This window comes from Lepidothrix coronata, unplaced genomic scaffold, assembly GCF_001604755.1.
Source record: "Lepidothrix coronata isolate B3197 unplaced genomic scaffold, Lepidothrix_coronata-1.0 Scaffold130, whole genome shotgun sequence".
NCBI lineage: Eukaryota > Metazoa > Chordata > Aves > Passeriformes > Pipridae > Lepidothrix > Lepidothrix coronata.
The window spans coordinates 2,200,824-2,215,431 of NW_016690310.1; the positions used below are offsets into that span (position 1 = coordinate 2,200,824).

The following is a 14,608-nucleotide window of genomic DNA, read 5'->3' on the forward strand; positions in this document are numbered from 1 at the left end:
ATTTATCAAATTCAGATTATTTTTTTACTAAAATCTTCTTCCACTGGCATTAGTTCTTAAATGATCCTTTCATAACACATGTAGTTTGATATTTTAGGAATTAGAATAGCAAAAACTTTACACATGTGTTATATGGGGATACTGGCATGGGTAAGACCCAGTTGCCTGGTGCTGTAGCAGAGCTTGGCAGCTGCGTTCATAGGCAATTCTTCAACCAAAAAAACAATAAAATTGAAAGAGTGGAGGGAACCACTCTCTGACTGGCACATACAAATGACAATTTTAAGAATCCTCAGCATGAAGACTTTAGAAACCTTGAGCCGAGTTTTGGACCCAAAGCTGTATGACTGACCTAGCCTTACAGTGATAGTTCATGAAGTTGGTCTTTTTCCTTCAGCTGCTGATTGATTTTGCAAAGGTTTAACCATTCTTTCCAGGTACTGTCTTTACTTTTAGCAGTTTTATGGCCACTTCTGTCCTAATCTTTTTGCCCCCTACTCCAGCACATTAAAATCATGTCCTGTCTGCCATTTTTGAGAGTGAGGGGGGTTCTGAGTGGTTTTCCTTGGATGTGGGCACTTTCACACAGCTGATCAGAGCTCTTGATCAGCTCTTGATCAGCTCTTGGTGTACTGCTTGATGTTGGAATAAGATGTTGGAATAAGATGAACTGTTTTCTACTTGACTGTTTCAGGAGATGGAGCCTTATTTGCCTTTAACTAGCCAGGCTGTGCGGTTCTGCATCTCAGGAACTACAGTGTTGTTCTGGGTGAGCATCTTTTTGAATCGTTGCTTTAACATATGTCAGAGTTGCTGGCAGTTTAATCTAACTTGTCCCTTCCACCTCCATTTCTACGAGTCCGTGTTCTTCTGCATTTTTTTTTTCAAATATCAGTATTAGTTTGTCTGCTTTTCCTGTGCTGACAAAACAATTTCGTTGGGTTTAATGTACCTACAAAATAATTTCGCCGGGTTTAGCGTGCCTAACACAACAAAGGATTTTGCTTGTGCACTTTGCATTTCGTCGCCACTGAACTCACACCCACAAAGGATACAATTTGAAAAATGTAAAGCGGGATGGTGTGCATCTTATTCCCAGAGTTCTGTGCCTACAGCTGTGGTAAGCTGCAGGTGTATCTGAGCTCTCTGTCCCTCTCCCAGGTGTCTCTGATCATAGCCAGCATGATCGCCGTGATCGTGTATCGCCTGGCGGTGTACGCGGCCTTCGCCAGCCTCATGGAGAACACCCAGACCTTGCAGCCCATCAGCGGGTTGCTGACCCCTCAGCTGGCGACCTCAGTCACAGCCTCGTGCCTCAATTTTGTCATCATCATGATCCTGAACTTCTTCTATGAGAGAATAGCCATCTGGATTACTGACATGGGTAAGCAGAGGTACTTGAAGACAAAACTCTGAGGGAATCATTGAAGGTAGAACCCGTCGTTGTTCTTAACTCAGGCACAGTGGGAGCATTGTAGCTAGAAGCATCTTGCAGCGATGACTTGGGTGTATCCACAGCCACACAGAACATTTTCCCTCCATCTCAGTAGTTCTCATAACCTGGTTTCTCTTTGTATAATGTTTGCTTATATTAAAACTAGTCCACAGAGACAATCACAAATCTGAACATAATTATCTTGTATTATATTAGAGTCACCAAAGCAATCTCAGACTGTCTTGATCTACCAGTATTTCAGTTAGAAATCCTGTAGATATATTTCTAAAAACAGATCACAGCCATCTTTCCAAGGAAAAAAGACTAAATAATCATGACTCTTAGTTTGGGGGGAAAGAAAGGAGGGTGGGGGATAGGATAGGACAGTACATTTGTCATTTTGTCCTGAGTGCTGTTTCCCTTAGCTCTGTCTGTTCAGAATTGGAGTTACACAGTGGAAGGCAGAGGTTGAGCAGGATGAGGAGCTGTGCCTAAGATTGTGACTGTAGCCATTGGTAGCGTGTCCTGCAGAGCTGGAGGAGCCTGCAGGCAGGCAGGCCCAGAAGGATCAACTACTTCTGTAGGAGATTTTATATTTGACTTTTGCTTGCATGCTGGAAATACCCTTCCCTAGAAGCCCTCGTTACATATTTTATTTTATTTGATTTTTCCTTAATGATTTAGATGTACAAGTCCCTGCAGATGTTTTATAGAAAGAAAAAAAATGCAGAATATTCAGCCTGGGAGGGAGAGCTGAAAATACTAGGTGCTTGTAGTTTGTACAGCTGTCATAAAAACAATTGGGTGATTATTTTTTTTTTAATGAGGTCTTGCAAGTGGAGTTAAGAACTGAAAGGTGTTTCTTGTAGAAACTTAAAGGGATGTTTCATTTGGTTTCTTTTGATTTATCATGGACCATCTCTTGTCTCTGTGATCTGTATTGCTTATCTCACTTGGCCAAATTAGACCAAGCAGAAACAGAACAAGTAATAAATAAAATTGCCCATAACAAACACAGAAACAAAGGGAAAATCATAATTTTTTTATCTTTCTTTCCTGAGGTGCAAGAATTATAGGCATGAAGGCTCAGCAGTGTTATTTTGCTGGTTGCAAGTGTGGAGGATTAGTTTCTTGAGTGCCAGCACTAGCCGTGGTCCTGGGTTACAGGGGGAAAATAGCAGTTCACTTGTGTGGGGCTGCTGCCCTCCTCTGGGCAGACCTTCTTCACTCTGCTACTCTTGGAAAGGTTAGGCCAGATTTGGTGTTCAGACATGCAGGTACAACCTGCCCCTGGTGCTCTGAACGTTTTGTATGCCTGACATCAATAATTTGAACAGCTCAGTGAAAATACAAATATCTTAAGGAGCTGCAGCCTAGGCACACTGCCTCCCCTGAGTGCTGCCTCCTCTGCCACACACTCCCATGCCAGGTTCCCTGGAAGTACCTTATGTTCTTATGGCATACAAACCTTGCTTGCAACCAAGCTTGCAACCATCAGTTTATTCAGATATGGAAAATAACTCTACCATAAGGCAGGTGAGTTCAACATGTCTGCCAGGTCCTGACCAATTCAGAGGGATTTGAATGCTTGTAGTGTATTTTCTTCCCCTGTTTCCCAACTTGAATTGGTTATATGTTATCATTTAACTGAACATTTAACAGCAATGTGCTTAGGGCTTACTGCTACCTTTAAAAATATAAATGTGATGGACAATGAGCAGCAAGGGGCAGTAAAAACCTAAGCTTGGTGATGTTCAATACCATCAAGATGATTGTACCCTTCCCTGTTCTTCCCCCCATTATGAGACTCATCTTTCAGAGGCACGTCCAATTTCTGCTGATTTCAGTGTTACATACAGAATTTTGGAAAAAAAAAAAAAAATACTGTAACATACTTCTCTACCACAAGGAAAAAAAATAATCATGTGTGTTGCTAACAGTGAAATTCTCATCCTGCAGGAGACCCTGGTCGTTACTGTTTGAAATTCATGTTGGATCTCCTAAAATATTGTAATATTTGGGAAGGGACAAGTGCTAGTGGACAGTACAAAGAAGTGGAAATTAAAGCTTATAAAAATTTAAAAAATGAATTTCCTTTACCTGCTTGCTCCAAACATTGCATTGTAAATTAAGGGTAGAGTGTCTGAGAGCAGGAACTTCATCTGATGAAATACTTGTAGGTGTTTTTCTTTTCCTTTTTTTTTTTTTTCCTTTCACATCACTGGTGCATTATGAATATTTATGAATCTGTATCCTTTTAAAGGGAATAAAGGAGAATAACATTCCTGTTTTCTGGTTTCACAGAGATCCCCAGAACTCATATGGAGTATGAGAACAGGCTCACTATGAAAATGTTTTTGTTCCAGTTTGTCAACTACTATTCATCCTGCTTCTACGTGGCCTTCTTCAAAGGGAAGTTTGTTGGTTACCCAGGTGCCTACACATACATGTTTAATCGCTGGAGAAATGAAGAGGTAAGACTTCCTTGATTAAGCTGGATTGTTCCCTTCAACCCGTGCAATCATAAATTTCCAACTGCAGGGTTGGTCTGAACTGAGCTGGACCTCAGCTGGCCATCCTGAGGCTGATGGTGGGGCTTCCAAGGACTCTTCCTTTTGTTGCTAGTCAGGGAAACAGAAGCTGTGAAAATCTGTCAGTCACAAGAGTGAAAAATCAAAAAGCTTTCCTTGGCCCCAGTTCTCCTGAAATATCACTGGGTCTCTCTCCTTAGCTCTTAAAAAAAAAAGTCTGGTGCTGAGAGCTCAGTGAGAGCCACAGATTTGCCTTGCTGGGGCTGAGGGGTGGGGACCACATGCAGATCCTGCTGCTGAAGCATCTCTGAATTACTCTGTCTTCAGATGGTGGTTGTGTTTTGGTGGGTGTTTTATCACACGCTTTGAGCACTGAAAGCCCTTCTGTAACAGCCTTCCTGGGAGGGTAGCTCAGCTGCCAGCCCAGCTGGAAATTAAGTGTTGTCCTAACAAGTTTGAGAACTCCTTTCATTCATTTATGCAGTAGCAGAATATGGTTTATCTGGGTAATGCCCATTATTGGTGTCCATTAACCCCCGGGTTGTCTCCCCCAGTGTGACCCTGCGGGCTGCTTGATAGAACTGACGACACAGCTCACCATAGTCATGGCTGGCAAACAGATCTGGGGGAATATCCAAGAGGCCTTTGTACCGTAAGTTCTCTCTTCCACTGAGATGCTCATCTTATATAGCCAGAGGAAGTTCTTGGAAGGAGTGATAACAAGTATTGCCATATGAAGAAACTAAGAATTCTGTAAATCAGACACAGATTCTGACAAGTAGACTAATTTCATAGAGGCTTTTGGCCTATTCCTGTGAAAGCTATGCTTGTAAAAGCACATTGCTTGCTTAGAGAAAGGGAAGACTTCACAGATTTCACAGAATATTCTGAGCTGGAAGGGACCCACATGGATCATCGATGCCCAGCTCTTGAGTGAATGGCCCATACAGGGATCAAACCCACAAACTCAGTGTTATTAACCCCATGCTCTAACCAACTGAGCTAATCTGATCTGCCTCACTCATTGTTAACTTTTCTCTGCATATGCAGCTGGATTTGTAACTGGTGGGGTCGTCGGAAAGCCAGAAATAATCCTGAAAATTTATACAGTCGCTGGGAGCAAGACCATGATCTGCAGACATTTGGAGCCTTAGGCCTGTTCTATGAATATTTAGAAATGGGTAAGTTTAAAATTACACATTTGGAATTGAGGACAAGACACCTTGTACTGACACTTTCAAAAAAACAGCTTCTCGATTCATTGTTATGGGTTGATTCATCTGCTTAACTGCTGGAAATCATTAAATAGGTCAGCCTAATTAAAAAAAAAAGCTGTCTTTGCATCTTGAACTGCAGGGAATTTCACAGAAACACTGCAAAGACTGTTTGTTTCCCTCATTTGAACAGGGAACATTGTTCTCAGTGCAGCCAGCTGCCTCCGTGTCCTGTTCTTGTTCCAAAGCATACTCTTAGCTGATGCAGTGGAAATTTTAAGTATGGGATGAGTGCCAGATATGCTGTAAGGATGGGTACTGCAGACGTGAGATCTGTGAACTGGCTCAGGGAGAATCCCTTCAGCTTTAGCTTTGCACTGATCAGTGCTTCCCTACAGTCCAGCAGAGGGAGCCTGGGTGATGGAGCAGTGCTTCCCAAAGGTGAGGGGAACACGTCAGCATATAACGTCACTTTACTAAACCTGAGAAACTAAAACTAAAACTGAAGCCAAGCCAAATCGGCACTTTAAAAAAATTAATATTTGTCTATTATGAGGACACATTTTGTTGAAAAGTGGACCTTTGTATTATTTGATTTCTACAGAAATAAATGTTCTAGAGATGTTTAGCGTTATTATTGTCACTTAACAATTAATTTCATACAAGGCTGTGATCTTGTGAAATTAATACACTCAGAACAGTCAGTGTTGTCAGCCATGCCCTTGCTCTTCCAGAATCAACTGAACCAGTGTGCTCCAGTGTTGTCCTGGGGCTGCTAAGCTAATAGGAATTTTGTTGCTTGTCCAAGGTGAAGAACTCATCACTGAAATCATGGAAGAGCTGATGGCTGGTGTATGGGAATTTATTTTTATCCACTGGCTAAACCAGAAAAAATATTCTATTTCCCGTTTTTGAAATATAGTGGCACTATTGGCTCTGCACTAAGATATTTAATTTTGGTAATATCCGAAAGGATCATTTGTGTATTTTATTTGCAGTTCTTAAACCAATGTAAAGACTCTCCAGTGGAACTATTGCATACTGAATTGGTATGAAAGTTTTGACTAAATCAGTACCAATAGGTGGAGGTAAGGTTGTGATAAAAGTAAAAGTATTTCTTCTTTTCCAGTTAGGAGTATAGTTAATAAGTAAAAGGAGAACAGGATTGCTCTGTACAAACTGCAGGAGAAGAAAACTACCTTGTTGGTCTCTCATAATTCAGAAATTTGATGTATGGGTTCATCCCAGTTGCCCAACAGTTACACACCACTCATGCAAGAACTGCAGCACCATGGAAGAATTGGTACCCAGCACTGCTGGCAGCAGCATTTCACAGGACCCAAATGCCTGTTCCTGTGGCTGCTGCTGAATGGCAGCCTGAAGAGACTGCAGAAGGCTTGGGGCTGGGGCTGGTTGTCACTTGGCTCAGGCCAGGGCTGGACATCATTTGTTGTGCAGCCTGGCAGAAGTTTGCCATTTGTCTGTGAGTGGCAGTCCCTCGTCACCCTGAGGTGAGGTGCCCCTTTTGTAGGGGCAGATTTTGACACTTTCCTTTTCTCCCTTGCAGTCATTCAGTTTGGATTCATTACTCTCTTCGTGGCATCCTTTCCCTTGGCTCCCCTTCTTGCTCTGATGAACAATATCCTGGAGATTCGAGTAGACTCCTGGAAATTAACCACCCAGTACAGGAGACCTGTGGCTGCGAAAGCACACAGCATAGGAGTCTGGCAGGAAATCCTGAATGGAATGGCCATCCTGTCTGTTGTCACTAATGTAAGTATGTTAACTGTGCTACATCAACGCTGATTCTTCCATGTACTCAAAATGTGAAGACTTAAAAATCAACAGATGCTTTTTCTCCTTCATCAGCACTATCACGTTGCCCTACAGAAATATCATCAAACCATTTGGGTGGTTTGGCTTCCCCTTGTGTGGACAACAGGCAGCTCCCAATCCACATTTCCTTGGACCATGATCTTTCATTCAGTTGTCTGTGTTTTCCAGCCTTTTGGAATGGCATAGTCCAGTCAGAGACTTAGTCTGATGAACCACACTGATTGCCCAGAGGGGACTATAGGGGACAGGAAAGGTGGATGAATTCTGTGGGTGAGATGCATTTTTGTCCTGGTCACTATGAGGCCTGTTCTGTGGGAATTTTGCTCATTCAGGTGCTTCTGGATGCCCCTGTGGGAGCAGTGGCTCCTCTTCACAAATTGGAAATTAAATGCTATGCCAGTGTTTCATCTAAAGCATACTGTAAAGAGACTGCTGAGCAAAAGAAATGCCTCTTTCTAGTGTGTTTTAGGCAACCAATCCACTTGCAGGTATTGCCTAAGTAGCAAGACCCCTCTGCCCTTTCAGTATCTCAAGTTTCGAGTCAAAATGTGCTGAAGCTGCACTCAGCATCTCTTACCAAGTGCCCTAATCGTGCTTCTTACCCTTCCTTAAAATATTCATGGTAACGCCAGGGTGACAGAACTACAACCCCTTTATGAATCTGCTCACAAATTTTTTGTGCCGCTTTCTTAATTTCTTTTTCCAATTTCTTTTCAGGCTTTTATTGTGGCATTCACATCAGATATGATCCCTCGTTTAGTTTACTACTATGCTTATTACGAAAATGAAGACTCACCTATGTCTGGATACATAAACAACAGTCTGTCAGTGTTTCTAATCTCAGATTTTCCTGACAGAAACAAACCTAAAGAGAATCCAGAAGACTTTGTCATCTGCAGGTTGGTGATATTTTATCACTTTGTTTAGAATACAGCATAAAAAAAATCAGAGCAAATCTGAGTAGTCCATTAGAAATTAAATTATGTCATTCTGATCATTCTAAAGTGTGAGAGGTAATATTTAGGCTATGAACAAGGTAGTGCTTGAGGTGTTAAGAGCTCAAGCCAGTAACAAAAAAAATCACCTCAAAAAAAATCACTGCTGAGAGTCTCACTGCTAGTGTACTTCCTGCTTTTTTTTTTGTTTACTTAATTAAACTGTTGATTTTTGAGTGATGAAGGAGATTTATGTCCCTAAGGTATCAAACTTCAGCCTATATTTTCAAAGGTTTCCAGGCTGCATCAGTGGACAAGGAAGCAGCATAAAGGAGATCTTTAGATTCCAAAGTGGAAAACAAGATATGGTCTTTTAAGTCAATCCTTGTTTTGCTCGATAACACCAATGATCAGACCTGTCCTGCTTTCATTTTAAAAACGGTCCCTTCTCGCTAAGAGAAGCACTGGAGATTCTAGAATAATCATGAAAGAGCTTTGGAGAAGTCCATGGTAAAAGAAAAGTATTGACTTGGTGATAAAAAATCTCAAATTGAAAAACCCCAAACCAACCACCTCAGCACTTTCAGAAGCAGCTACATTTGTGTGACGTTGTAGAACACTTACTCAGAACTGTCCTTCCGTGAAACCCTGCTTCTGTCCAGCCCACAGCCTGTCACAGTTATACATGTCCATTACCATGTGATACATCCCATCACTGTCCTGTTTTATTTGATCATTGTCTGAAAAACAAGTAACCCATGTACCAGGTCTCACAGGTCACACATCCTCATCTCTGCTCTGTTGCTGTGGATGTGAGGGTGTTTAGGCAAACAAAAGATAGAAACAAATTGAGAGGCAACCTTTTTCTGCAAAAGGAAACAGACCATTTAAAACAAGAAAAGGTTCCTTAAGTGACAGCTGTATTTGCTTGTAAGTGTCACTAAGCTTGTAGTCTGTCCCAGGCTGACTGTGACATTCCACCTTTGCATGTCTGTCATTCCAACAGGTACAGAGACTATCGATATCCTCCAGATCATGAGAGGAAATACTTACACAGTATGCAGTTCTGGCACATTCTTGCTGCAAAACTGGCCTTTATAATTATCATGGAGGTAAGTTGCCTGCAAAATTTCCTTCAGAAATTGGTACCTTATAGATTCTCTAGATAGTTTAATAATGTTACAGAAAATAGGATTGCTGGGAGTATGAAACAATTTCTTCTCTAAGTAATACCAAGTACTCATGTCCTAAATGATTACTATTATTGGGCCTTTCAACTTCAGCAAGTTAACCTCAGACTAGGAGCAGTGAAAACACCTGAGGAGACTGCTAATGTTAATCAAAATCACCAGCAAAATAAAAAAGGTCTTTATACAGGTGGAAGAGATGTGAACCACCAGGACTAGCACTTGTCTCACTTTCACAAAGTATTTTGCAGTGATGTATATTGGCTAAAAATAGCTAAATCAATAGTTGGGGTAACTGGCACTTCAGTGTTAAGCCACTGTTGAGCAAGTTATGAAGGGAAAAGGGAGTAGTTAAAGTGCTCTTCTCACCCCTTTTCCTGCTGTGCTTTATCAGCTCTCAGTAGCTGAGCCTTATCAACATGGCTGTGTGAACTAACAAACCACACAGGGGACTTAGAAAGCCAGAGCTGAGATTCAGACCCTGACACTTCCCTCTTGGGTTTGCTAGTTTCCCATTAATGGTTGGGAATTAAAATTTCTGCATAAAAGGATGTGTTTTAATCTTCATGCACATTTTAGATACACGTTAGCTTGGTATTATGTAGTGTTCAGAGACAGCCACATGAAATGTTTTCTCTTTGTGAAGAGAAAGTGACCTTTTTGGTGTTAGATAAAAAAAGAGGTGTTTCATTTGGTAATGAGTTGTTACTTTTTTTTTTTAGCATGTTGTATTCATCGTCAAATTCTTTGTAGCGTGGATGATTCCTGATGTCCCTGCAGATGTGAAAGCCAAGATAAAACGTGAAAAGTATTTAACACAAAAAATCCTGCATGAGTATGAACTTGAAAAACTGAAGGAGAGACTGTGTCAAGGTGATAAACGAGCCACAGAGAAAGAGTTCATCGCCACAGAAGGGAGAATGGAGTTATCCCGAGCAATGTAGCCATGAAACCAACTGTTTGGGATTTAGCTCATTTTAGCTTTTTTTGTCTGTGGTCTGCTCAGTATGTGTCACGTTGAAAGCTGTAGGAGGGTTCAATCCTTCACTTTCAGTCCAAAGATTTTAGACTTTTCTTTAAAAGTTTTACTGAGCTTTCAAGGTTTAGGAAAATCAACTGTTTGACTTCAGCACTGGTTTTTATTTACCCGTGACTTTGACTAATAACTGTAATCTTGTAATCCTAGAATTTGGACTCCTGGTATAGGGACTGTTACCCTCACAAAGGGCTCACAGGGTATGATAAGGTCATTACCACCAAGCCCTCTGTTGCTAACTGCAAAGTTCCAGGCTGTATCCCAGCTGAATGAAAGGGATATCATAGAGGACTGCTCTGTGGAAAATGCTGAGAATTACTATTATGTTATGTGACCATTTAAATAGGAGAACACTCCTGATACAAGGGTTAGGATTTGGGGCTTTTTTTAATTATATCCACTATGTCTTATGAAACATTGGTTTGCAGCTTTGAACTTCTATATGTTTTGTAGAAGGAATTGATTTTTTAAATTTATATTGGCTTAATTCCACTTGGAATTATTTATAGGCATAGAATTCAGTTAATACACACTAGTGAAGTAAACAAAAAGCCATAATTTATTTTTATAAAGATATAATTTGCCAAAGAGTTTGCTCTTTAAATGTCAATATTGTGGAATCATCTAATTGCAGTGGCTTTTGAAAATATGTGTCCAGTTTGGAGAAGTACAGTTATTTTATTTCTCAGTCTCAAAACCTGCCATTTTTGGAAGATTACGTTTGACAGTTTTGGCCAAAGCTGCTCCTTTATTTATTTATTTGTTTGGATTCTCTGTGAATGCCAGCAAAGGGCTGAAGCTGTGTGTCTGTACTCGGTGCCCACTGTGGAGAGTGACTGCACAGGGCAGTGGGCTGGGAGCTGGGCCACCACACTAATTGATCTGGCTGGATGGTTTGTTCTTGGACTTGCAGCCAAAGGATTTTAAGCAGGCTGGATAATCAATGCTTATGCTGTTATTGTCCTTATACATAGGAGCTTGGGGTTTTGGGGTTGTTCTTTTTGTTTTGTTTTTTTTTATTTTTAATCTTTAAGAAGGGTATTTTTTTCTGTTTTGTTATGGGGCTTTTCTACAAAGTTACTGAATTTATAAATGTATAATAACTACTTGTGCAAAGTAGCTTCCAGCTGTTTATGAATGTGCCCTCATTTTCTAATTTGAAGCATTTTAGGCATTTTTATGATTTTGCTGTATATTTAAAACATATCAACGCTTCCATGCTTAGTGCCTTGTTTCTTTGCATCTGGCAAAAGGTGTGAAAATTATCTCTGTTGGGCAGTGCCTATTTCCAAAGTGTGCTTTGCAGGCACCTGTGAACCTGCAGACAGAGCTGTTCAGTGTTAGCCAAACCACACCTGCCTTGGCACACTCCTGCTTCAGTGCCATGTGAACTGTTCCAGAGAGCACTTCAGGCCTAGATGGCTTGGTTAAAGTAACATGTAACTGAGTTCTCTCGTGCTGAAGTACTCAAGCTAGACAAGATAAGAAAATTTTACTCTATTTGCACTTTGAAAGTTATACTTCCTTGCAAGTATGCACACAAAAAATTGAGGTTTGTATTCCACGTCAGCCGAATCCTGTACTGTTTACTACCACCACAGCTTAAGGTATGTTGTTTTAAGCAAACCTTGGAGTTCTTGGTGAGTAACCTTAATGTTGTAACAGTTTTAAATCAATGTCCTGAGTGGAGCTGTTAAAGGTTTAACATTAAGTGCCTACCTCGAGCAAACATCCCATGGTTTGGCTGCCAGTCCAGGAGATGATGCAGATGTACATTTCCCGTTCCTCTAAGTTATTCACCTTCGTTCTCTAAGTTTGCTTGAGCAATCAAGCACATTGGCAATTCATGTTCATCATGAACTGACCCATGTTCTTGAATATTCAGATATCTTTGTAGTGGATTTATTAGAGGAATGCATGTGTAAATAAATTAGCTCTGCTGCTTAGTGTGTAAGCCAAAGAAGAGTATCATTCGCCATAATTACATATCCAACACCACGATTTGCACAAGGAAAGCACTGTGCTGCTTCCTGCACATATACTGTTAATTAAACTGCTTGATTTAGATGTCATGGTTTTGCTACTGTTAGCAATGCAAACAGTTGCTTCAAACAGAAAGGTGATGAGATGCTAAAGGATGTTTCTATGCAAAACGTACAATCTGATTGAAGCTGCAAACAAATCTGGAAATTCAGCATTAGATGCACTGTTTCTGCTTATGGAACATTAGTTTCTTCAGGTAATAAAGTGTCCTAATATACTACACTTGAAAAGATGTCAGCAAAATAGGTGTGTTGTGAATGAGCAATGCTATTTAAAAGCAAGATGGAGGAAAGCAAGGAAATACCTTGGGACACAGCATTGATATGCAGAAGCCCTGCAATGCAGACCCTGAATCTGAATTATGTTTTGACTCCTACTCTGTGATTCTTTCAAACTTATCTTTTTCAGACCATTTGCTATGTAATACAATACAAACAGATGTTTTGCATATGTTGTATCATATTATAGAAAGTGGACAAAATCTGGGATCAACTTATTTAAAAAGAAATATATATATATCTTAAAAATATGTCATGATGCTTCATGGTATTAGTTTTTCATATACAGAAACTGTTGAAAAGAGAATTCATTGTCATATTAAGAGCTAACATCACATAACAAAAAAAGCCTTTACATAATACTTTGCCTTTACCTGTCATTAAGCAGTATTCTAACTAAAGATATCAGTATGGTTAGGTTTATAATGGTTCACGTACATTTGCTGAAGCTCTTGAAAAAGTGACAAAAGTCAGAAAAATGGCCTGATCAGTTTGGAGATGTGCTGATTCTTACTATTGGAATATTTCATTTTGATGTGTTTCGGTACCTAAAAGTGTTCTTTAACCAAAATAAAGAGAGTTCTGAGTTGGAACTACTGTAATTTAAGCAACAATAGATTGCCTCATTAGAATTAGTTAGAAACCCAAAAATTGCCTTCCAGGTGTAATACAATCAGGGATTTCTTTTTTTTTTTTTTCCAATTAAAATTTGGCATTTTTTACCTGGGAAAGATTTAGTGTGGTATGTTCTAAGCAAAGGACTGCAAAAGAAGAGTGCTACTATGAGACACTATACTATTTTTTTATAGAAAATGTTCTTATTATGCTTTTACTTTTTTATGCAATACTGTCAGTTTGAGGCAACAGAATGGAGTGAAAATAGGTGGACTTTCTAACTGTACTGCTGACTTTTTACATGTACTGCTTGTTTGACTTGTACTGTCGTGTAATCCGAGTGGCATTTTTGTCTGCTAAGTATGTTGCTGATATATATGATACACTAATGTTGGAATAAATTTTTTAAACATTGCATTCAGCTAACATTTAATATGCACATTTAATAAGATTTAAATCTGGCCAATAAAGCTGTGTCTATTTTTAATGTGCTGTCAACTTGTTTGTGCAAATTCCACGAATTCTGAGTGGAGCTGAACTATTGAAAGTCAAAATGCCTAGAGAGCCTCTTGGAGAAGTGTATTTATACAGATTCCTGCAGCTCATGTATGGTACATTAACACAGATCCATTTTCAGCCAGGCTGCTTTTGCCTGCACTCTCTGAGCACAGTTTTTATTCTTGCAGTGCCAGGACCTGAGGTGACTTCTCGAGTTCTCAGTCCCACATGCAGTTTTCACACGCAGCACAAGTGGTTCACATACATGCACTTTAAATAGCCTTGAGCACATACACTGGAAGACATGGCAGAGCTGAAGCTTTCCCAAGCAACTGGTGAAGTCTTACTATACATATTTTCCTTAAAACTCATTTCTGGCACCAGTGAAGGGCTTTGGATTAAACCACGGGGAATCTGGGTTGAAGTTTATGACTTGCTCTCAGTAGATGGTTTTATCCCAGCACGTCACCTCTCCTGTTGTACCACAGTATCAGAACTCTGGGAACAGAGTCACCTGCCACACTTGGTGGGTCATTTCCTTTGCAACCTTGAAATGATTAAAATTAATAGACATGCAAGAGCAGTAATCAAATTAAAGAAAGGTGTGAGATGAATAAAAGAATCTTCTCTATTAAAAAAGGAGGGGGGAAAATGCCAAAATAAGCAAGGTATTATGTATTGTGGTGTGCTTGTTACTGAGGTGAGATAAGGTACTTAATTAGCTATCAAAAGGAAAACTAGAGCATTAAAATGGAGAAGAAGGTGATAGCAAAGGAAAGAGAAAGGCGGGGGGAGAAAGGATGAAGGAAAGTGCTGTTGCTGTGCAGGATATAGGGGATATTTATGTATCATGTTGGGAGTTCTCAGGTGCACTCAAGCTTTGTTCTTTGGAGGTTAAACCTTGCCACCACTGAGGCCTGTAGTAAATGGGTAATTTAAGGTTTAATTGGGGGTAGAGTATCATCCAAAACCCATTATATTTTATTAAAAAAGAGTAGCA

General features: G+C 40.1%; 1 protein-coding gene across 2 annotated transcripts in view; it reads left to right on the plus strand.

The window, feature by feature from the left end:
* ANO5 (anoctamin 5) overlaps positions 1 to 13,597 on the plus strand; it is a 55,117-nt gene extending 41,520 nt beyond the window's left edge. For both annotated transcript variants that reach the window (XM_017826794.1, XM_017826796.1), the window contains 9 exons: positions 695 to 769; positions 1,162 to 1,384; positions 3,740 to 3,909; positions 4,521 to 4,618; positions 5,017 to 5,147; positions 6,748 to 6,953; positions 7,734 to 7,915; positions 8,958 to 9,063; positions 9,861 to 13,597. In XM_017826794.1, coding sequence (XP_017682283.1) covers positions 695 to 769; positions 1,162 to 1,384; positions 3,740 to 3,909; positions 4,521 to 4,618; positions 5,017 to 5,147; positions 6,748 to 6,953; positions 7,734 to 7,915; positions 8,958 to 9,063; positions 9,861 to 10,082 — 1,413 coding nt within the window. In that variant the 3' untranslated portion in view covers positions 10,083 to 13,597. The remainder of the gene's footprint in view (positions 1 to 694; positions 770 to 1,161; positions 1,385 to 3,739; positions 3,910 to 4,520; positions 4,619 to 5,016; positions 5,148 to 6,747; positions 6,954 to 7,733; positions 7,916 to 8,957; positions 9,064 to 9,860) is intronic.
* Positions 13,598 to 14,608: the final 1,011 nt, after the last annotated feature.